Genomic DNA, 23,069 nt, shown 5'->3' with positions numbered 1-23,069 from the left:
GGATATTGGCCAAGAATATGCGACCAGAATATTCCATCATGACAACCCTAGGCAGTTTTGCTTTAACCGCATTATAGTCCAGACGTTGCCCCATCCCACTAATATTTATTTCTATCGATGCAGAACGCTATCTTTGGGATACGATTCACTTCAGAACAAAGTATTTGAAATTATATGATCATTAGAGTGACAATCAGTTGTATGGACAAAATTTTTTGTAAACATTTTGAAAAGTGCCTGGTGGAATATTGTGACACTAGGCCTAAAAGTTAAGTGCTGAAAATTTCAGCCAAATCGGACAACGATTTAACCCCAAGTGCTCTTAAAGGTTAAAATCCATTTTTGTGCTGTTATTTTAAATTCTGGACTTAATGTTATATTTTCCTCAAGTTTCATTAAAATCGGCATAAAAATATATAACATTTCGCTATCTTTTCATTAGAAATTCCAAATATTGAAAATTTTGACTTTTATCTTCACGATTTAAAGGTTAACGTTTTCCGATTTTAGTAAAACTTTCAGACCATATTTAAAATTGCCAGGACTATAATATTATGAATAGTTTTTACTTAAAATTTATAACTGTAAGGAAATTGGGCTCATTCGCCAAAATATGGACAACAAATTAGTTTTTCTTGAAAATCGCTAAATTTAAATCGCAGGTACGGAAAAACTGTAGGAGGTATTGACATAATTTTTTCATATTTTTATTCCTTATTATGATCTCAATAAATCCCAACGTGATGACCAAAAAATTCTGAAATTTGTTTAACAAAATTTTGAAAAATTTGAAAATGGAGATTCGAAACAGCCGTTAAAAAAATAATTTGTTGGCCATATCTGCGAATAGGATAACGGTATCCTACGAAGACAAAAACTTATACACAAGTAAATACGGATATATTTTAAATAAAAATTATTTTAATTTTTCTGGAAATATGTTAATTTTTTTTCCTAAATTTCTTGTTCAAGTGGCCTGAGACACGTTAATGGTCTGTCGAATTTGTAATAACTTTAAAATTTTTTAACCAAATTTTGTCATTTATATCTCATTACAACGATAATTACATACACATTGCGATTTCGATGTAATATTCATTAATATAAATTTGTCTACATATTTCTAGAAAACAAAGCAGAAAGTTAACGAGTTTCACCTATTTATTTAATATAAATAGTAAAATTTTGCATATATCTGAACTTTGACCTCGATGCGAGTCCAAAAATCATTATCCGATTTGGCTCAAATTTTCAGCACTTAACTTTTAGGCATAGTGTCACAATATTCTACCCGGCACTCTTTGAAATCTAAGAAAAAAGATCGGCTGTCACTCTAAAGATCATAGACAGACGTGATCAAATGTTTTTCTAAAAAATGTTGCGATTCATGTTTAAAAAATTAACTTTTCCTGGGGATCATTAGACAGATGCCTGGTGGGGTGGTTTCGTCCGGTATTGTTCTATGGTAGCCGAATCCAACTCATCCTCTATGAACGTACCGATCAGCTACAAGATATTTATTTAATGTTGATATGTCACTTTATAATGTAAAGTAAACAAATTAAAATAAAAATCATTTACTGATTCCCACAGTGGACTTCATCTTTTATATGACTTGCAAAGGAGTTAATAATCAAGCATATCTGAACATATTCTGTGTATATTTATACCACACACTATTGTTATACAGTTTCAACCACAACTGTAACAATCCATCCAGTTTAAAAATATTTTTACTTTCGCTTAAAAATAAATAATAAACATTTTAAACTACAAATCGTATGTACATGCAAAACATTAATTTATTACAATTATTTTTTTTTTTTGTGGATTTAATTATTTTAACATAATGATCGTGAACATAAATGTGCGATACATTTCGTTTATAAATATCAAAACAAATATAAAATTAAATAATGAAACAAATATAAATTGTATGAACTCGTATGAAGTGTGTCGGACTTATAAAATGTAAAAAGGGCCATAATAATTGTTATGCAAACGTTAGAGAATAATAACTTAAACAACATTTTTATTAAATATTTCACATTATTGTTTATTTTCTGTTTCTTTTCAGGTAGACGACTTTGTTTTTGTTTCTCTTCGTATTATTTTTAATGATGACATTTTAAACTTTGATCTGCAGAACATGACTTAAGGCAGGTCTGTAATAATGTTGTGTTATTTTTTTTGTTTAACAAAATACGGTTTAATGTTTTTATTCATTTACTTTACATAATCTCTGAGTCTGACAAAGAAAATGTTAAACAATTTAAATTACTTTAAATAGATTTAGCATGCTTGTTGTTTAGGTATTTTTATGTGATTTTTTTTAAAAAAAGTGTAAAATGTCGTGACATATATGACTCACATGGAGATTATGTCATTTAATACAGTTAATAAATTTTTTGTTTTTATTTTAAATTTTATTAGCCAAAAAATATATAATAAAAAAACTGACTACAAAATTGGTTGAAAGTGAGTTTGCAGGGAAAAAAATTAAATACGAATTTAAATTTATGGGACTATTAGGATTGTCTGTTGACAACATCAGCACAAACGCTCAAGCAAAAATGTGGTAATGACAAGATCTGATAATGACTGATCAGCTACCGCTTGAATTACTTAGAAGTATTTCAGTAATGGCTGACATAGTTAATTATTTGTTAGACATCTGCATAAGTATTTCGGAGCTCGCTAGCTAATTTCTAATGATTTGTATTTCATCTATATACTATATATAAAAATTATATTATCAAACAGTACTAATTATATCAAAGACCAAACATACACAGCGTTACAAAAGTATACATACGATCGGCTTATTGGGCTTTTTTTTAAACATCTACATACAGTAGCCCAAAAAAGTCTACATACAGGAATTCAAATTAAATTTCTTTCGTTGAAAGCTGTATTTGTAAGTTAAAAGTAATGAAATATATTTGTTAAAAAAATAAATTCTCACTAAAAAAAATTAAAACAACATTTCCTATTACGTCCAAAATTTCACCGTTATTAGAATTTTTGATTCTGAGTCAAATAACGACATTTTTTTTTGGTTTTTCGGGCTTTAATGTCCAAAATATTATGAAAATTAATAGCCCCGCCCAACCAAAAGTAGGCGCGACCGAGAATAAATTTTTCGTTATTTTACTTAGAATCAATAACTCTAATAACGGTGAACTTTTGGGCGTTATTTGAATTTCGACATAAGACGTGTATTATTATATATCTCATAAAAAAAACGTTAAAAAACAGCTTTAAATTAAAGTAACATAAAAATGTTTCCAGTATGTAGACTTTCTTGGGCTACTATATATACGAAATTGGCCAATTATCTGAGACTTGTGAAGATATGGTTGAATAACTGGAGAATACGATGGGTGACTGTCCACCTATCACACTAAATAACATAAACATTCCACAGACAGATACTGTTACATACCTTGGTATTCACTTGGATAGACGACTTACTTGGCGTCGTCATATAGATGCCAAGAGACTTCACATGAAGTTAAGAGCCTCTAGCCTTGATTGGTTACTCAATCACCAATCTAAATTAAGCCTTGAGAAATACATCATAAAATTACGGAACCACCCGAACCCGCTTGCAAGACATCTCACAAAGACCCAAACAAGATCAAGGCTTCGTAGAGCCGATCTACCACCCCGCTAAGATGTGGCCCATATGTACATCAACGCTCCTGCGAGAGAGCATTTAGTTTTAATTTTAGTTATAAGATTTTATTACTTATTGTCAGGCCTAAGTAAGGCAGATTCGATAAATAAATAAACGTTAAAAAAAATCTAAATATTTAAAAATACAAGGCCTGACTCTTTCATTAGTCGCTCACTGACTCATTAGTGAGTGAGTCAGGCCTTGTATTTATACCCTACACCACCATAGTGGGGAGGGTATTATGCGTTTGTACAGATGTTTGTAACGCCCAAAAATACCGATCGACTTAGAATCACTTTCTGAGTCGATTAAACGATGTACGTCCGTCCGTCCGTCTGGTCGGCTGGCTGGCTATCCATGTAAACCTTGTGCGCAGGTCCCAATTTTGAAGATATTTCGATGAAATTTGGTACCTATTACTTTTTCGGCTCAAGGACCAAGCCTATTGAAACTGGCTGAAATCAGTCCATTATTTCACCTAGCCCCCATACAAATGTCCTCCCGAAATTGGACTTTATCGGTCATAAATGTTTAATTTATATATGTATCTCCACAAATTTCGCTCCAAATAAGTTTTATATACACAAAATTCATGTCACTAAATTTTGTTACGATCGGCCCATAATTAGTCATAGCTCCCATATAGACCCGCTTCCGAAAATCACTTTAACGTGCATAAATCGCTTAAAAATGTTGGTAAACACACAAAATTCAACATAGTTAACTTTAATATAGACATAAATCACACGACCTAATTTCATTGTGATCGGTCCATAATTGGTCATAGCCCCATATAAGAACCACTGGAATAGGACAGATCTCGATTCGGATGTAGGAAATTTTAATTATATTGGTGTAAAATAATTAAATTCGAAGTGTGGATTCACCGAAGTATAATTAAATTTGTAACATCTGTTTAAGTCTATTCTTGTATAACAAATCATTGAAAATTTTTTAAAACTATAATTTTTAATTAAACGACTGCATAATTGCTTTCAAAAAGAACATCGTAAAATATGGCCATTTTTACATGTTTCCAACTTTGGATCCGTGTAGACCCGCCATATCAAAAAAATTAAGCAAAATCAAAAATAAATAAAACCTAAATATCTCTATTTATATTTTAAGTTTCAGCTCATTCGGATCATAAATGGATTTTGGCGATTTTTTCTGCTAATTAAGCGTAAAGAGCTTTATTTACAACTTTGGTATCTTTTGGTGACCCCCACTAAAATTTTCCGGCAAATATTTTCGTAGACTATTTTAATCCATAAATGAATGTCCTATTTGAAAAGACTTTTTTTGATTTTCTCGAAAAAGGGTCAAATTGATCCCTAAAGAGAAGAACTAGAGGGGTAAGATCTTCCACAAAAATGATCCCCATAAAATTCCACAACATAACTCTTACAATAAGAATTCTCTCAGACATTAACTTACAACATATTTTTATATTTAGTATAATGCTGCTTTCGATCAAAAAGTTAAAACTTTGACCATCTGTAAAAAAAACTCAGACCAGCTGGACTATAAGTTTAGAATTATAGGGTCGCTATTCTGTTCCAATCAAAAAGTCTCACATTGTTGGACAGTGTTATTAAGAAAATGGAATAAAATAAAATGTTTATCAATTATAAACCCTACTCATCATCCATCCATCCATCCTTTTAATTGAGACACACAATAATGAGCCAATTTTACATTACATTGCATTACATAACTATGCAAAATCTTGACTAAGTGTAAATATTCTGGTAATTAAGATGTTAATAAATTACAAACCAAACACCATTAAGACAATTCAACATCTTCTGTCTAAATGTGTAATTAGGTAATATTAACAACATAAATTTTAATACGCTCATACTAAGCGTATGTGAGTAAATGCGTGTGTTTTAACAAATAAATAAATGAATGAATAAATATGTATAAACAAACCTAATTCAAACAACTTTCCCTTAACGAGGCCGAAACAAATAGCAAATCTGTTGCTTTTCTCTGTTTCTGTGAATGTCTGTCTGTCCAAAACTAAATTAATTTCATGTTAGAAATTTTCCACAAGTACGAATGATAACAAGTCAATTCATCTTATGAAGCATTCATACCTCCATGGTTACAATGATGAAATGCTTGTCTTCTAATGATTATTTACACACAGATTCTGCTAGTAAATATTTGACTAGAATTTCACAAGTTGCTTACACTGTGCTACAAAGAAAAAAGATAATTGTAATACTTATGTGCACTTAAAAATTCAAATGGGAGTTTGGCCATAAATAGTTTTTTGTTTGTTGACTCCGTTAGGGTAGGGTAAATTATGAACCGATCCTCACAATAGTTGGTAGAAAGATTTATGTTCATATAAAACTTGTTCATGTTCAATTTCATCACGATATTAATTATTATAAGAGAATTATGAATGTTGAAGTTTTGAGGGGGGATCTTGTATGGGGACTATGGACAAATTTTGTCCGATTTTCTCCATACCTTACAGTATAATTTCTAATGTGTGTATAATTCTATTAGGATTGCCGCATAATCAACCTATTTATGACTGTTCAAACAATATTCCGGGGGGACATTTGTATGGGGGCTAGGTGAAATTATTGACTGATATTTCCCATTTTTAATAGCTAACAAACCCTGCTAGAAAATTTTCACAGGCAGTGGAAAATTTCAACCAACTAGCTCCTTTCGTGGTCCCTATCGTGTTTTGAACAGACAGACAGATAGACAGACAGACGGAATTAGCTAGATCGTCGTAGAAGGATGCATCATAGGATACATCATATATATTCTTCTGTGGTCTAAGATGAATATTTCGATGTGTTACAAACAGAATGACAAAATCAATGGTGGATATAAAAAAGTGGTCTGTTTGGATTTATGATCCAAAGCACTGTATTATTTACGCACATATTGTGAAATAAACACATATATAGTGCAACATAAACATGGCTATAAGTCTGTAAATAGTGTTCCAAATGTAAAAAGGACGATAATCCGTAATCACTTATATTTTCTTTAAAAAAAGTCAAAAATATATTTTTTTTTTCGAAAGATTGAAGAGTTCTTGACCGATCTTGTTGATAAATTGTGTCTATATTACTATCCAATAGAACTAACCTTGGTACAAATTTCCTCACGATCGGAAGACATCGATTTCAAAAGTTGGTTCACTTGACATGAAATCTCCCATATATTAGATAATATTTATCAGTGTTTTTCCCAATCCCTACCACAGAATAAATACATAGAAGGGAAGGAGAGAGAAATGTCAATGAAATTAAACAAAATTACTCTCCACATGTGGAAGATACAATAACAAAATACATTGCAATACATTCTCATGAATTATGTTTTTGACGACAGCCATAGGTTTTTGGCTCTCAGTTTCCTATCTAGCTGTCATCTATGATTCCTACTTTCGCTTAAAATGTACAAATTACACCCAGAGAATACAAGCATTTTGGTATTGTAAATCAGCCATCTCGGTCCATAAATGGCTGTGTGTATGATCGCGATTTTATAAATATCTTGGATACTAATTTCTGTATAGAGAGTATGTATATCAAATGAAGGATATTACAAAGGCCTTTGTCTTTTTTTAAACCAAAATTTATTATTCGAAAAAAAAAAATTTCCAGCATCCGAGCTCATAAAACTCTAAAATGATGTATTTAGAACACATTAGGGTATTTCATGAATATATAATATTCAATAAAAGGTTTTGTTCATTAATATATTGCAATTGAATTTGTACCCTGGTAGATATTATAAATTCTTGAAGGACCTGGGGATTTATTGGCTGTATGACTTAAAAATGCTAGATTTACCATAGATGGCGTGTCTTTTGAACGCGTATTTTGTTTTTAATAACTTATATGTCATTTAGAAGGGTATATGTATATCTGTCATTTATTCTCACTTAGTTATTGAACATTATAGTGTAAACAACAAAGTTTTTTTTGCTTCGAAAATGTCGAATTTTGTGCCAAAAAAGCGTCAAATGCTGGAAGTTTTGCTTTACTTTAATTTGAATAAAATCACTCCGATTGCTCAACAAAGCTTATGTTATATCGATTTCAACGTATAATAGATGGTTCAGAAGTGGTGATTTTGACACGGAAGACAAAGTCAGCCAAAAAAAAATTTGGAATACCAAGAATTGGAGGCATTACTTCATGAAGATCAAACTCAGCAAGAGCTGGCAAAATTACTGGGTGCAGCAGGATTCATCCAAATGCAAGGAAATTTGATAACATACGAATTGAATCGAAGAGATCTTGAAAGAAGATTTCGCAAGTTTTCCCTAAATAATTAGAAATGTACAAATATAAGGTCGATATTATATATCAATGGATAGGGGTTTTGTCTATTTTTCAAAAATATATACAACTTTTGATAATTAAAAAATTCATGGAATGCTTTTTTGATAAATATGACAAAAAATTCTTTTTATTGAGTTTTTGCAAAAATACAAATTTTTCAAATTGAAATTAAATTTATATTTATGAATATTTTTTTAATAAAATTTTACAGTTATATAGATTATTCTATTGAAAATGAAAAAATTAAAACAAATTTTTAAATTTGTAATCAGGAATACCGAAATTCCCAAAAAAAGTGTTGAAAATCTCAAAAATGGGATTTTTTTTGCTATAATATCCATACCAGAGGCGGGGTTATTGGAATCCTTTACAAAATAATTAAGAACATTTTTGTTATCTAAAATGGATTACTATATTTTAATATCGACTATGCGATTTGAGAATTTTTTCCCTAATGTTGAATTTTTCATAAAAAATAGGAGTTTTTTGGATGGAAATTGTCCACCACACGGAATCAAAAATTTTCAAATTTGTTTTCATTTAAAATATTTGATGCTTTAGCTATTCAAAAACTATTAATAACTTATACATCTTTTTTAGATAACTTAAAAAGAAAACAAATACTTTTTTTCGCAAAAACAAGCGAAAAATCGCATTTTTAAAATTTTTAAATTTAAATACATATAACTTTGAAGCCAGTCACGATTTTTAAACAGTAATTTTTTTGTTTGACATCTGCATTATTTTTTAGTTCAATAAAAGGAAAATGGAGAAAATCGGAAAATATTTGGTCCCGCTGTTATCAAAAACCTGGAGTAGGGTGGGAAAAAATATTGAAAATTAAATTTTCAAATGCGAATATCTCCTAAGTTATAAGAGATAATTGATAGCTACGAGCAGGTATTTTGTAGTGCTCGTGAGGAAATTCTAAATATGCAATTTTTGAAATCGGAATACAGACGAAGACCCCTGGCCGCACCCCTGGTCAATATTCAAGATTTAAACTCGACAACACTTTTTTGCACATGTCAAATTTCATTCAAATTGGACTAAGGGTTTAGAAGTTACATATTTATTTCCCTCTTTTTTTCTATACCACAAATACTCCACTACTAAGTGTATCGAAAAAAAGGGAAACATCAAATTTATTTCCAGCATATTTTCATTATGCACCACTATGCAGTAAATAATAAAATGCATAAATTTAAATTACTATCACTTAAACAAATAATGCAACAATCCAAAAGGTGCATTAAAATTCACTAAAAGCTGATAAAACATTTGATTACAGAAGGGCGTGAGTTTACAAGAAACATTAATTAAGCATTCCATGTACAAATTTGTCTCTAACTAAATTAACAATAGTAAATATCTAAATATAATGAACTTAAAAATTGCAAGTAATGACTAAATTAGAATATACTACTTCCAATTTCTGTCTTTTGGAAAACGAACTTAACGTTAAGTGTGTTTAATTAGTAGATAAGCTTTGTTTTCAACTAACTATTTTATTTCAGCTCTTTTTGCTTCTTTATAATAATATTTTTTATCAAGATTTTTTTTTTGAATTCAGTTTCAAGAAATTCATGTTTTTCTTCAATTATTTTAGTTTTTAATACGAATACTGCTTCGTATTCATAGTTGTTCTTTGAATAATTAACAGCGACATATAAAAAACGATGTAATAATCACTGTGTGTATGGGGAATACGTTTCTTTCCGGAATTTTGTGTAATTTAGGTTTTTAATTATTAGAGCGCATTACGAGTATAATGATGATTGTATGTTGGCTTCCATTTAGAATTTAGAGAGGAGTGAATATGAATGAAAACAGTAAAATTTTAAACAGTGGAATGGGCAACCTTATGGTAAACATGTGTAGGAGGAATGTTTGTGGAAAAAAAGAATTTGTTAGCTTCAAACAACATTCTTGAAACAAAAGTTTAAATAAACCGCAGTGGCTACATTCCTTTTTTTTAAAAAAATTTAACCACATATGCAAAAAATTATTAATTTAAAATTAAACATTTTATTTTGGGTCAAAGTTGCAATATTTTAAAATAGATTTTATATACAAAAAAATCATATATTTTTTTTAACGAAATTTCATATGGCAACCACGAATTAAAAATACAAAAACTCTAGAAACTTTTTTTCAAGATGATTTGAATAGGAGAAAACACTAAAATGTTACTATGTGACCAAAAACAGAATTTCCAAATTTCAAATGGATAACCCATAAAATTTATAACCGTTAAAATTTTAATTACTATAATCACCATCAAAAAAGATGATTTTATCATTCCCTTTGTAAACACATCGAAATATTCATCGCAGACCAATAAAATATATATTCTGGATCCTTATGAAATTCTAAGACGATCTAGCTATGTTCGTCTGTCTGTCGAAAATTGCCCACAAATACTCTCTGTTGATAAGGTTTGTTTCTGATTTCACCTAGCTCCCGTAAAAATGTCCTTCCGGAATACTGTTTGAACAGTCATAAATGTTGATTATGCGGCAATCCTTATAAAATTTTGCGCAAATTAGTTCTAAGTAATCAGAAATTATACTGTAAAGTATGGCGATAATCGGGCATTATTTCTCCCTAGTCCCCTTACAACGTGCCACCCAAGGAAATGACTTGAACATAGATAATTGTTTTTTAATAATTAATATCGTGATGAAATTGAATATAAACATGTTTTATATGAAACTAAATCTTTCTACCAATTTTTGTGGCAATCGGTTCATATCCTACTACCTATATAACCCCTATATCAGAAAAATATTTTATTGTCACATTTTGAAGGTGGGTATAAAAAAGTTGGGGCACAACCGATTATAACACTATTATTTGTTAATCACACTCTGCTACAAAATGACACTTTTTGTAAGAACTTGAAAAGCGACCTAATGGGGGTTATACCCCTAGGTGAGGACATAATAAACCCTTTTCAAAGATTTTGAAACACCCTCAAGTACCTCTAACTCACACATTTTTAGACCGATTTGAAAATTTTAAACAATTATGAATAGACAAAGAATTAAGCTTTCTTTGTATCTATGTATAAAATGTATGTATATTCCAAGAAATCGTTTAAGTTTTTATAAAATGTTTAAATTTTTTTTTATTTTCTTCGTAATTTTTCAAATTCAACAATAGTTATTTTAAATTTTTTCTACGAAAACCAAAATTTTTTTCCACATTGTTTTAAAGACAATTTTATGTAGACAAAAACGGGACATTACTTATTAAAATCGGTTTATACTTGCAAAAGTTATTCAACTTTTTCGAAAAAAGTTCAAAAAAATTTACCTTGTAAATAAAAATTTTACAAATATTCTTTTTTGTATAGTTTTTTGTTTTTTTTTTATTCATATGCGCTAGGGGAGAAAATACTAAGAAAGGTATTAATGAAAAGTTGAATAACTTTTACAGTTTTCATCCGATTTGAAAAATTAAAACCATGTCTTGTTAAGAACTAAATTTTTCTTTATATATTGATATACATTTTTATAAGCTTCCATATCAAAATAATCAATAAAAAGCGACTGAAATCAAAAAAGTTGATAAATTTTGTTTTGTTTTTAGATATTCTTAACCAAAACAATACTTATAACTTACAAACGTGTTAATAAATTCATGTCATTTTAAAGCGTAATATGTTTTCTTTCCAAACACGTTCAAAAATTAAAAGTCGGACAAAAAGTGACTGAGTTACAGATCGATAAGTTGACGAACATCACTGAAAACGGTTTTTTTAGAATAACTTCTAAATTTGAGGGTGTTTCTGAAATTTTTAGACACAATTTGTAATGTACTCAGCAAGACCTATAACACACGCTAGGTCTTTTTCCATCGTTGCACCGTGTCATTATTTAGCTTTGATTTGAATCGACAAAATATTTTTTAAATTTCGTTTAAAAGAAGTTTTGTAAATGTAAAATTTTGGATTTCAGATACATATGTATGTAATTTTATGATTTTTATTTCGGTATCGATGTCAGAAAATGTTTGATAGAGACCATGAGAGCATCGAAAATCCAAAATGAGCAAGAAAAGTCATACTATTGTTAGAGCATTCCATTTTGGTATAAAGTATATACAGTTTTTTATAAATACATGTGTTTTTTCTTTTGTTTCGTCTTCTGAAACAATTTCTAAATAATTACCTAATGAGTGTCTGTTGTAGGCCACACCTGTCAATTTAAAGTTCAAGCTTGAGTTCCCATCTATTTAGATGTAAAACATGTACATATCAACAATTATTAATTGAAATTTCGTTTTTACGACACTTGAAATCCAAATCAAAAATATGAAAACTAAACTCACTATTTCCATGCACAAAGTACGTACAACACTTAAAATATTTTAGCAATAAACAAAATTAAATATTTTTCTATCCAAAACAAAATTTCACTTTTTTCCACAAACGGATGACTGGCGAATGCAAACTGCAATTTTTTTTATAATTAACACATTTGCACACAGAACAAATACTAGAGCCGATGTTTAGTTAAATTTTAAATTGCTAAAAACAAAACAAAATAAAATTGTTAAATAAAAATACTCTCTCTTTTTTCATCACATTTTTTACTTTGCCGGGCAAACAATTTCTTTGAATAAAAAAAAAACATAATTTTCAAATATAAAAAAAAATTGAGTTAGGCCTTGGACAATAAATGCACAATATATTTTATATATTAAATTTTTAAGGTTTTTCTATTTTTATTTTCAAGTCATGCACTACATCGTTATTAAATTTAACTTCATTATCTTGAATATCAACATCTTAATTATCATAAGCTTAATACAAATAGTTACTTTGCTAAATTTTCCAAACTTTAAGAGCTTTGTTAAAAGCAAATACTGCATGCAGCAATGTAGTATTGCTGGACAAATGCTCAGCCAACACCAGTATTTTAAACTCAATTAGTGGTTTAGCAATATATTTTTCGTGTTTATTTATTATTTCTGGTCAGTTATTTTATTTAGAAATGCAGAGGAAAAACTATTTGTGTTTGTTTTAATTCTGGTTTTCATTGTTTTTTGTTTTTTTCAATGTTGATATTTTCTATTGAATAAATAAGCAACATTTTAGACCTTCCATGCCAAGTGAAATCCAATACACAGTGGAATCGATTGACAAATATTAAATCAATACTGGAAGAGTTAAGTTTTCAAAATAATTTCTAAAGAGATGTCAAATTTAAATATAAGTAAGGAGTGATATTAAAAATTATTTTTGGTATAAAAAACAAATGTTTGTTAAAAAAAATTTTGTGGAAAATTGGTGAAAAAATCGAGGTAGTCACGGCCATTTGTGAGCCGTTTTTCTCGATTTGAAATAGCAACTTATGTTAGACTAAAGCGGATATATTGATGTATCAATCATGTATGAAAGATATTTGGGGGATTTTTAAAATGGATTTCAACAGACAACTGACTCAACGGTCAAAAGTTGATTTCGGTTTTGGGATAACTTATTAAATATTATCAAAATCAGTTGATTTCATACCACATATCTATTAGTGCTGTTAAATAAAAAAAAAAAATAGTTTTGTAACGAATTATGTTTTTAAACTGTAAATGGAAACACCATCACGCATAATAAATTATTTTTATGTATGTATATAAAACAACAAATATTTAATTAAACAAGTAAGAGAGCTATATTCGGTTGTGCCGAATCTTATATACCCTTCACCAAATTATATTTCAAAATAACAATTTTCAATATTTTAGGTAAACAAAATTTTTTTTTCCAAAGTTGTTTTTTTAATTTTTTGGAAAACATTTTTTTTAATTAAAATTTTTTTTGTCAGTATTTAGCGAAAAAAAAACTTTTGGTGAAAAAAAAATATATTTTTTCTGATTTTGACCCATTGTAGGTCCAACTTACTATGGTCTTATATACGTCGTTTCAAAGGTCTTTGAAATATCTATCATTAGATATCCATATTGTCTATATTAATGACCTATATTAATGTATGTAAGTTATTTGGGGGCTTCGGAAAGTTGATTTCAACAGACAGATGGACGGACATGGCTTAATCGACTCCGCTATCTATAAGGATCCTGTAGCTCGTTTCTGTATTTCTCGCATCGCAAAACTTCTCACATGAAGTGTGAAACAAAAAATTCCATCGTTTCTCGATGTGCGAGAAAAAAGTGTTTCTGTATTTGAATGCGAAAACAGACAACACAGATTCTGTTCTTCTGGAATATTTCCAGTAATTAAGTGTCAAGTGCAAGACAAACGTCAACGAAAGAAAGAAATTATAATAAAACCAAAACAGTGAAATGCTAAAAAAAAATGCCAAACTATAACAATTGTGTTTTATTGATTGTCATCATTTAAATATAAAACAAAACGTTTATAACTGCTGAATTTAAAAAAAATATTTTGAAACACATTTTTGTGTACTTTAGTTTAGTTTTTCTTACACCAATTTCAAATGTGACTTGTTTTGACAGTTCTTGTGAGAAACTTTTCTCAAAATATTGTTACAGAAACACTTTTTCTCACATCCTTCCAATAATTGCTGGAAAATTTTTTAAATGACAGATAATTCTCGCAAATTCAAGATACAGAAATACTTGTGCGACAAAAAACATATTTTGTTTCATTTTACACTGTTTTTGTTGCAATTCAATCGTTTCATGCGGAAAGTTTTTCGATTCGAGAAATACATAAACGAGCTACAGAATATATATAATTTATAGGGTCGGAAAATTATATTGTGGAAATTACAAACGGAATGACAAACTTATATATACCCTTCTTACAAAGGTGAAGGGTATAAAAAAGTATTTTATTTATATTTTTTACAACAATCGTTTGAATTAATTGATTTCACAACATTAATTAAAATCGTTTTATACCAAAACAGTTTGTTGATTATTCTTTATTGAGAATTATAATTATAGTCTAATAATAGAGTTGATCACAGGAAAATTCATGTTAAACGTATGAAAAAATATATTAAAGTTAAATTAAAATTTTCTTTAAAAATAATATAATCCATATATACACACAGTTACTAAAGTATACGTACGATCGACTTTTTGGGCCTTTTTTAAAAGTCTATATATTTAAAAATACAAGGCCTGACTCATTCATTCACTGACTCATCAGTCATGAGTGAGTGAGTAAATGAATGAGACAGGCCTTGTATTTTTAAATATATAGATTTTTTAAAAAAGTCCCAAAAAGTAAATCGTACGTATACTTTAGTAACTGTATATATAACAAGTAGGAAAGTATAGTTGGTCAAGTCCGACCCTACATCCTACATACCCTACACCGAGAAGATGATTATATTGGAGATATGACTAATTATGGACCGATCATCACAAAATATAAAACTAATTTGTTCTGAATATGGACTGGATATCTACATATATAACTACGATATTTATGAGAGCTTAACTGTTTTTCGAAAGGGCAATCGTATGGAGGCTATTGTCCTTGGGGCAATAGAAAAGCTTGTACTAAATTTCATCTAATTATCATTTTAAAGACCTGATTACAAGCGACTCAGGAAGTGATCATGGGCAGATTGGTATACTTTAAGGTGGGAGTTGAGACAACATTTTTGCACGTTACAAACATCAGCACTAACCCAATCTGGTGGTGTAGGGTATAAAAACCGATGTTTGTATGTATGTATATTTCATATGGGATCAAAAACGGCTGATGAAATTTTGAGGGAATCTTCAGAATAGCCCAGCGGTTAATACTGTAAAAAATTTTTAATTTTCGGTATGTTGGCGGAAGGGCGTGGCAAAATCAAATTTTTACACTACACCGCTAACGACATAAAAAAAAGATTATACAGAAAGTGATTCTGAGTAGATCGGTTTACTTAGGGGTGGGTGTTAGACTAATATTTTTGTGCGTTACAAACATCTGCACAAACTCATTATGCCCTCCCCACTATGGTGGTGTAGAGTATAAATATTTGTAATGGCTATAGCCTATAGAAGACCGAAAAAATAAAAATCATTCATAATGGTTATCAAAGACCAAACAAATAATACTCTTTTATAATGGTTATGGGAGGATTAAACATTTGTTGAGTCCTCACCATAGTGGGGAGGGTATAATGTATAACCTTAAAGTATACCGATCGACTTAGAATCACTTTCTGAGTCGATTAAACAATGTCCATCTGGCTGGCTGTTCGTGTAAACCTTGTGCGCAGAGTACAGGTCGCAATTTTGAAGATATTTCGATAAAATTTGGTACATATTATTTTTTCGCCCAAGGACCAAGCAACTGGCTGAAATCGGTCCATTATTTCAACTAGCCCCCATACAAATGTCCTTTCGAAATTGGTCTTTATCGGTCATAAATGTTTAATTTATATATGTATCTCCACAAATTCCGCTCCAAATAAGTTTTATATACACAAAATTCATGTCACCAAATTTTGTTACGATCGGTCCATAATTAGTCGTAGCTCCCATATAGACCCACTTCCGAAAATCACTTTAACGTGCATAAATGTTGGTATACTCATAAAATTCAACATAGTAAACTTTCATATAGACATAAATCACACGACCTAATTTCATGGTGATCGGTCCATAATTGGTCATAGCCCTCATATAAGGCCCACTTCCGAAAATCACTCAAAAATATAAATTATTGAAATTTTAAAAGAAAAATGTTTTTGCTCTTTTACTTATTGTAGGGTGTCGGGCTTGACCGACCATACTTTCTTACTTGTTTTTACTTAAATTTAAGTGGTATATAAATACTGTTTGAGTTTTCCAGTGCTATATAATTTTTCTTATTTAACCCTTTATCTGGCCATGTAACAGAAATGTCACATACCCAAAAATTGCCTATATATTGCTGTGTTTTATCAATATAATTATTTTAGGTTTTGTAACATAATTAGTACAAACTGTACTCAATAACAAAGAAATAAAATGTAACGGGACAATATTATTATCACATGTTTTTCTGTGCCAAAAGGTTATTGCTGAAAAAAATTTCAAACCATAACAAGTGTTTAAGTTTTCAGTGTGAAAATCAGATTTGTGTTATACATATTATTTTCTTGGTTTATAATAAGTCCGTAAGTATGTAATAAAGTGATTTTCATAAAATACAACTGAAAGCAAACCATATTCTAATTGTATTTGGTTAATTTCAGTTTGTTACATTTATGTCACATTGCACAGTAATGTGTTTTTTTTTCGTAGCCTACATGTAAATATGTCGCTGACGAATGCGAAAATTTTAGAAATTCTTGAGGAAAGTGAGGATGGACTTGACTTTGACGATGATAGTGTGGCTGATCCTGAATATTCGGTAGATGTAGAAGACTCCATTTTTGAAGATGTTGCTCATGATCCTGAATATACTGTAGATGCACAAGACGCCATTATCGAAGATGTTGCTCCAGATATTAACGATATAATAGAATGTGTAGGAAATGAAGCAGCAGAAAGTAGGCAATGCCAAAAGAAGCGTTATGAGAACATTCTTTGGAAAAAGAAAAACCTTGTTCTAAATGAGCAACAACTGATATTCAAAGGGAATACAACATTGCCCGAAGAAATAAAAAGCCTTAGCACTCCAATACAATATTTTTTTTACTTCCTTTCAAAAGAAATGTTGCAATACATTGCTGATGAAACAAATTTGTATATCACGCAAAAGGACATCAGTGATACATTTCGCGTAGCACAAATAGATATTCAACAATTTATTGGCATTGTGTACATGATGTCGTTGGTACAGCTTCCTAATGCATCCAGTCACTGGAGCAACAGCATTGGGACCACAAAAATACGAGAAGTGATGCCTTTAAAAAAATTTGAAAAAATTAGACGGGTAATTCACTTCAATGATAACACCAAAAATCTGGCTGCAACCGACAAAAATTATGATAGAATGTTTAAAGTCCGGCCAGTCATAGACGAATTAAATAAAAATTTTCGTAAAGTTCCTCTTGAACCACATCTTTGTGTCGATGAACAGATGTGTTCTACCAAAGCCAGAAACCATCTAAAGCGTTACATACCTAACAAACCCCATAAATGGGGTTATAAAATATATGTACTATGTGGGTCTTCGGGATTCGCTTATAAAATTGAGCCAGAAACTGGAAAGGAAAATGTTATTGAGAGCAACGAACCTGACCTAGGCGCATCTTCAAATGTAGTCATGAGACTGGCGCGAATCATTCCCAGAAAACAAAATTTTCAACTATATTTCGACAATTATTTTACTTCTTTGCCTCTCCTCGCCTATTTAGCTAAAGAAGGAATTTTTAGCGTAGGAACGATAAGAAGAAACCGTATTCAAAATTGTAAACTTCCACCTGAAAAGGAAATGATTAAGAACAATAGAGGATCTTCTGTAGAGTTTGTTTGTAGCGTTGAAGGAATTGAAATTGCAACAGTCTCATGGAAGGACAACAAAATTGTAAATCTGGCTTCTACTTTCATTGGTGAAATCCCAAAACGTCCAGTAAAGAGATACGACAAAGCTCAAAAAAAGTATATTGAAATAGAACGTCCTTCCATTGTTGGCCAATATAATGCGCACATGGGAGGTGTAGATCTCATTGACGCTATTATGGGAAGATACAAAATTCAGCTTCGCAGTAAAAGGTGGCAAGTTCGATTATTTTACCACTTTTTAGATTTAGTAATGGCGAACTCATGGCTATTGTACAAAAAGAACAGTGCAGCCAATAAAACACACAAGTTGTTATCTTCTGCAGAATTTCGTCTGCAGATTGCTGAAACTCTTTTGAAGCTCGATACCAAATCTAAAATAAAAAGAACGAGATCAATTGAACCTGATTTACAAGCAAAAAAGTCCAAAGGACCGGCTCAACATGCTCCACCACAAGCTGTACGTCTAGACCAGGTTGGTCATTGGCCAGTCTGGGCGGAAAAGAGAATACGGTGCAAAATGCCAAATTGCCAAGGCGTGTCACAAACTTTATGCGAAAAATGTGGTGTTGCATTGTGCTATAACAAAAATAATAACTGCTTCCGTGCATTCCATCTATCATAAAATATTTGCAACTTTTCAGGCAATGTAACATTTCTGTAACACACCAGTTTTTTTTAAATTAACAAGAAAAAAATATTTTTTTAAAATTTCTGAATAAATATGTGTTTTTATTTTAGTATTAGTAATAGAAAAATAACTTTTTGCACTTAAAATAACATGTTGCCAGATAAAGGGTTAAATAAGATAAAATCAAACATTTATCGATAGTTTTGCTTAAAACAGCTGTTCAACCAAAACAAAAATTGATACATTGTGCCCAATAAGAAATAAAAGTCTGTTAAACAATAAAATTGTTGGTAGGAAAATGCACAAAATAAGCTCCAATTGCCCCGCATTGGAATTGTAGTTTTTGCAAGTCGCTGTTGTTTGATTTTTTTTTCACTACAATAGATTGAAAAAAACCAAACAACAAAAGTCAGATGTCAAAAACATATGGTAGTTTATGAAACTTAAATAGAATTTAAATTGCCAACGTTGGCCATTTAAGTATCATTTAAAAAATCACTGAGAAACTTATTTCCGTATTTAAATAGAACTTAAAAATAATTCATATTTAAATACGATCTCAAAAAATGGCCCTTAATCCATAAACTTAAATTAAAAATTTTACATTCAGTAATACTTACATTGAAATATATTTTGCTCCACTGTACTTTTTATTAAGAGCTTTGAATTTTTAAATATTTTACCTCTACTACTAATTTTTTCTTTTGGAAAAAAGTAACTGAACTTCAGACATGTTAAAAATAAATAACTACAAAGTATAATTACTATAAACATATACTTTTCTTCTACTAATTTATAAAAAATTCAACGCACACACAAAATTCAGCTGCAATTTTTTTATTTTTGTTAGCTCTCTTAACCATTTTTAACACTAATTTCCACTTTTTTATAACTTTTATTTAATTTATTTTACACTTTGTTTGCGGTTTACTTTTTCTATCAACTTTTCTATGAAATAGTATGTGAGGTAGTAGAGATAGATTTTGGTTTGGTAAACTCATTCATTCATTTGTTTAGGTTTCTCACTTTTCTCTTATTATTTTTTACCCATTTTGCTGTTTGTTTCTTTAAATTCTAATGTTTTAAACACTTTTTTTTTAATTTTGCATTAGTTAAATATCATGTTGTTTGCGGCTGGGTGCTAAAGCATTTATGAAGAGTGTTTGTTATTTGTTTGACGACTGCTTTCTTTCAACTGAAAGTTTTTCAACAGTTTCAGATTGTTTATATTAACTCGAATTTAGTATAATCATCTTGCACAGTCTACTCCAGCAACAAAATATGTACAAACAAGAATTGATGTAAAATTAAGAGTATAGAGTTCTTTCCCAGCAGTCTTTCTTAAAGTTTATGGGAGTTTTCCTTGATTGTTGTATGCATTTGAAGTTGCTACTTCATGTGGCTGTGTCTTGTAAATTATCTCTTGAAAGAGACTCCATAAATTGGCTATTGAAAATAAATGTAAATAATTACTAGCATGTGGACAAAACCAAAGTGTGCTAAAAAGAACCGGAATTAATTTGTTTTGGTTTTTGAAAGCATCTTTTGGGTTTTCAATACCAATATTTGGTTATTTGTAAAACCCGGCTAAATATTTTAAACATTAATTAGAGTAAATTAGTTATTTGGCATAGTTTTTTAATTACCTTTAGGTTGAGAAGTAATATTCATAATTTGTTAGATTCTTATCAAAATAGATTGATTTTGTCATTCCGTTTGTAAGTCATCGAAATATTCATCGCAGATACACAAAATTATATATATTTTGGGTCCTTATGAAACTCCAGGACGATGTCCGCCGGTCTGGCTGTGTGTTAAAAACATGATAGGACGCAAACAAAAGGAGCTAGCTGGCTGAAAATGGGCAATATCGGTATAATTTCACCTAAACCACCTAAAATGAGAATACTGCTAGAGCAGTCATAAATATGTTTAGTATGCTGCAATCCTTATACAATTTTGCATAAATTAGTACTAGGTAATCTGAATTATACTGTAAAGTTTGACGAAAATAGGTCAACAGTTGTCCTAATTTCAATTATATATGAAGATTCATAATTGTCTTATAATAATTAATTAAATAAGTTTTATGTTTAAGCATTTTTGGATAAACTTATAGTCCAGCTGGTCCTAATTTTTTTTTATACTAACTGAAAAAATATTCTAAGTTAATGTCTGAGAGACTTCTTACTGTCAGAGTTATATTGTGGAATTTTATTGAGATACTTTTTGTGGTAGATCCTTTTTTCGTGAAAATCCAAACAAATCCATGTTGAGGATTAAAATATTCTATGGTATATTTATTTTTTTTAATATAAGTTTGGATATATCTGGGGACGACTAGGTCCGCTTAAGTGGGCCAAGTTTTACTATGGACGTTTTTGCATTAGGTTCTCTTTTGGAATCATATACAAATTTTATATAGCACCGAAAAAAAATATTTCTACAAAAGAAAAAAATATAGGGACTTTTTGGGTAAAAAAACGTAAAAATACGGCCATTTTTACATATTGCAAATTTGGATCCATGTTGTTTTGATTTTATGCAGAATTTTATATATATACTTAAAAAAAGTCGACCCTTCATAGGCCCTCCAAGTCTAAAAAAACAAAAAAGATCGAGCAGAATTAAAAGAAATAAATAAATAAACCTAAATATCTCTTGAACTTATCTGTGCACGGTTTTTGTATATCTTGTTAGGGACTATTTATATTTTTAATTTCAGCTCAGTCGGATCATACTTGGATTTTTGGCAATATTTTTAAAAAATGTGGGACGCAAGGTGACGTGTAATTTTGATAATTAGGCGTATAAGGTTTTGTTTACAACTTTGGTATTTTTGGCGACCCCCACTGAAATTTTTGGAAAAACATTTTCGTACAATATTTTAATCATCGAATGTCCTTTATGAAAGGACTTATTTTGATTTCATCGAAAAAATTTTCAAATTGACCCTTAAAGAGAGGAGCTAGAGGGTTAAGATCTTCCACAAAAATTATCCCCATAATAAGAATTCTCTCAGACATTAACTTACAAAATGTTTTTAGTTAGTATATCGATCAACAAATTACAACTTTGACCCACTGTAAAAAGAATTCAGACCAGCTGGAATATATGTTTATTCTACAAAAGTGATCTATTCTGTTAGCTATTCTGTTACAATCAAGAAGTCTCAATTTGTTGGGTATCAAACATTTTTATATCTTTAGGTACCAATATTCCATGAGAATTTCCCTAAAAAATTGATTTTTGTTTGAATTCGTCAAAACATCAAAATTGATTTCATATTGTTACGCTTATTTAAAATTAAAATTCTCCAAAAATGTTTTCTCCACATCAGATTAATAAGTTACGAATATGTATGTGTCGCTCAAAAATAATGGATCTTTGGAATCAATCGACTCAGAAAATTATTAAAAAATGTATGTATTTGAAGGGATTATTTTCTAAAATGTATCTGACATGGGTTTATTATAAAATTAAGATTGTATAAATTGCATAAATATGTATAGAATTTTGGGAGAAAAGATTAAAGTAATGGCAGTTGTTTTCTTATATTATGAAAATTCCGACACTTTTCGCCTTTTTTGAAAATTGTCCCGTTAATAAAATAGACATATTGCTAAAGGTAGGGTCACACATGACAAATATTTGACTAAAAAGTTAGTGGTTACGTCTTAAATAAAATATATTTGAATTCTTTTATTTATTTCAAAAACTTGTTTTACTTTGGATGATTCAAAACAAAAAATTTAGTTTTATTTGTTGCTGTTTGATTGAATAGTGGTTACGCTTTTTTGAGCAAATATTTGCCATGTGTGACCCTACCTTAAGTAGAAAAGTCGATATTCAATTTCTGAAAGATCTGTAACATACATTTTTATTACAGAATCATCTTTTTAAAATAGTTTTTGAATACATTTCAAGTATTGTTTTGAGGTATTGCCTGAGAATCTCTTAAAACAATACGTGGCTCCCTCTAACGGTCGCTAGATATCTATATGTTAAA

The 23,069-nt window shown here is 29.8% G+C and overlaps 1 protein-coding gene across 1 annotated transcript; it reads left to right on the top strand.

Annotated features, from left to right (window-relative positions):
• The first annotated feature begins 17,239 nt into the window (after positions 1-17,239).
• On the top strand, positions 17,240-19,054 carry LOC135952171 (piggyBac transposable element-derived protein 2-like). The gene has a single exon (XM_065502005.1). It carries the CDS (start codon positions 17,240-17,242, stop codon positions 19,052-19,054), a length of 1,815 nt encoding a protein of 604 aa, XP_065358077.1.
• Positions 19,055-23,069: the final 4,015 nt, after the last annotated feature.

The sequence above is a fragment of the Calliphora vicina genome, chromosome 1 (genome assembly GCF_958450345.1).
Source record: "Calliphora vicina chromosome 1, idCalVici1.1, whole genome shotgun sequence".
Taxonomy (NCBI): domain Eukaryota; kingdom Metazoa; phylum Arthropoda; class Insecta; order Diptera; family Calliphoridae; genus Calliphora; species Calliphora vicina.
Note: the sequence above shows the minus strand (reverse complement) of the source record. Positions and strands in the feature narration are given on the sequence as shown.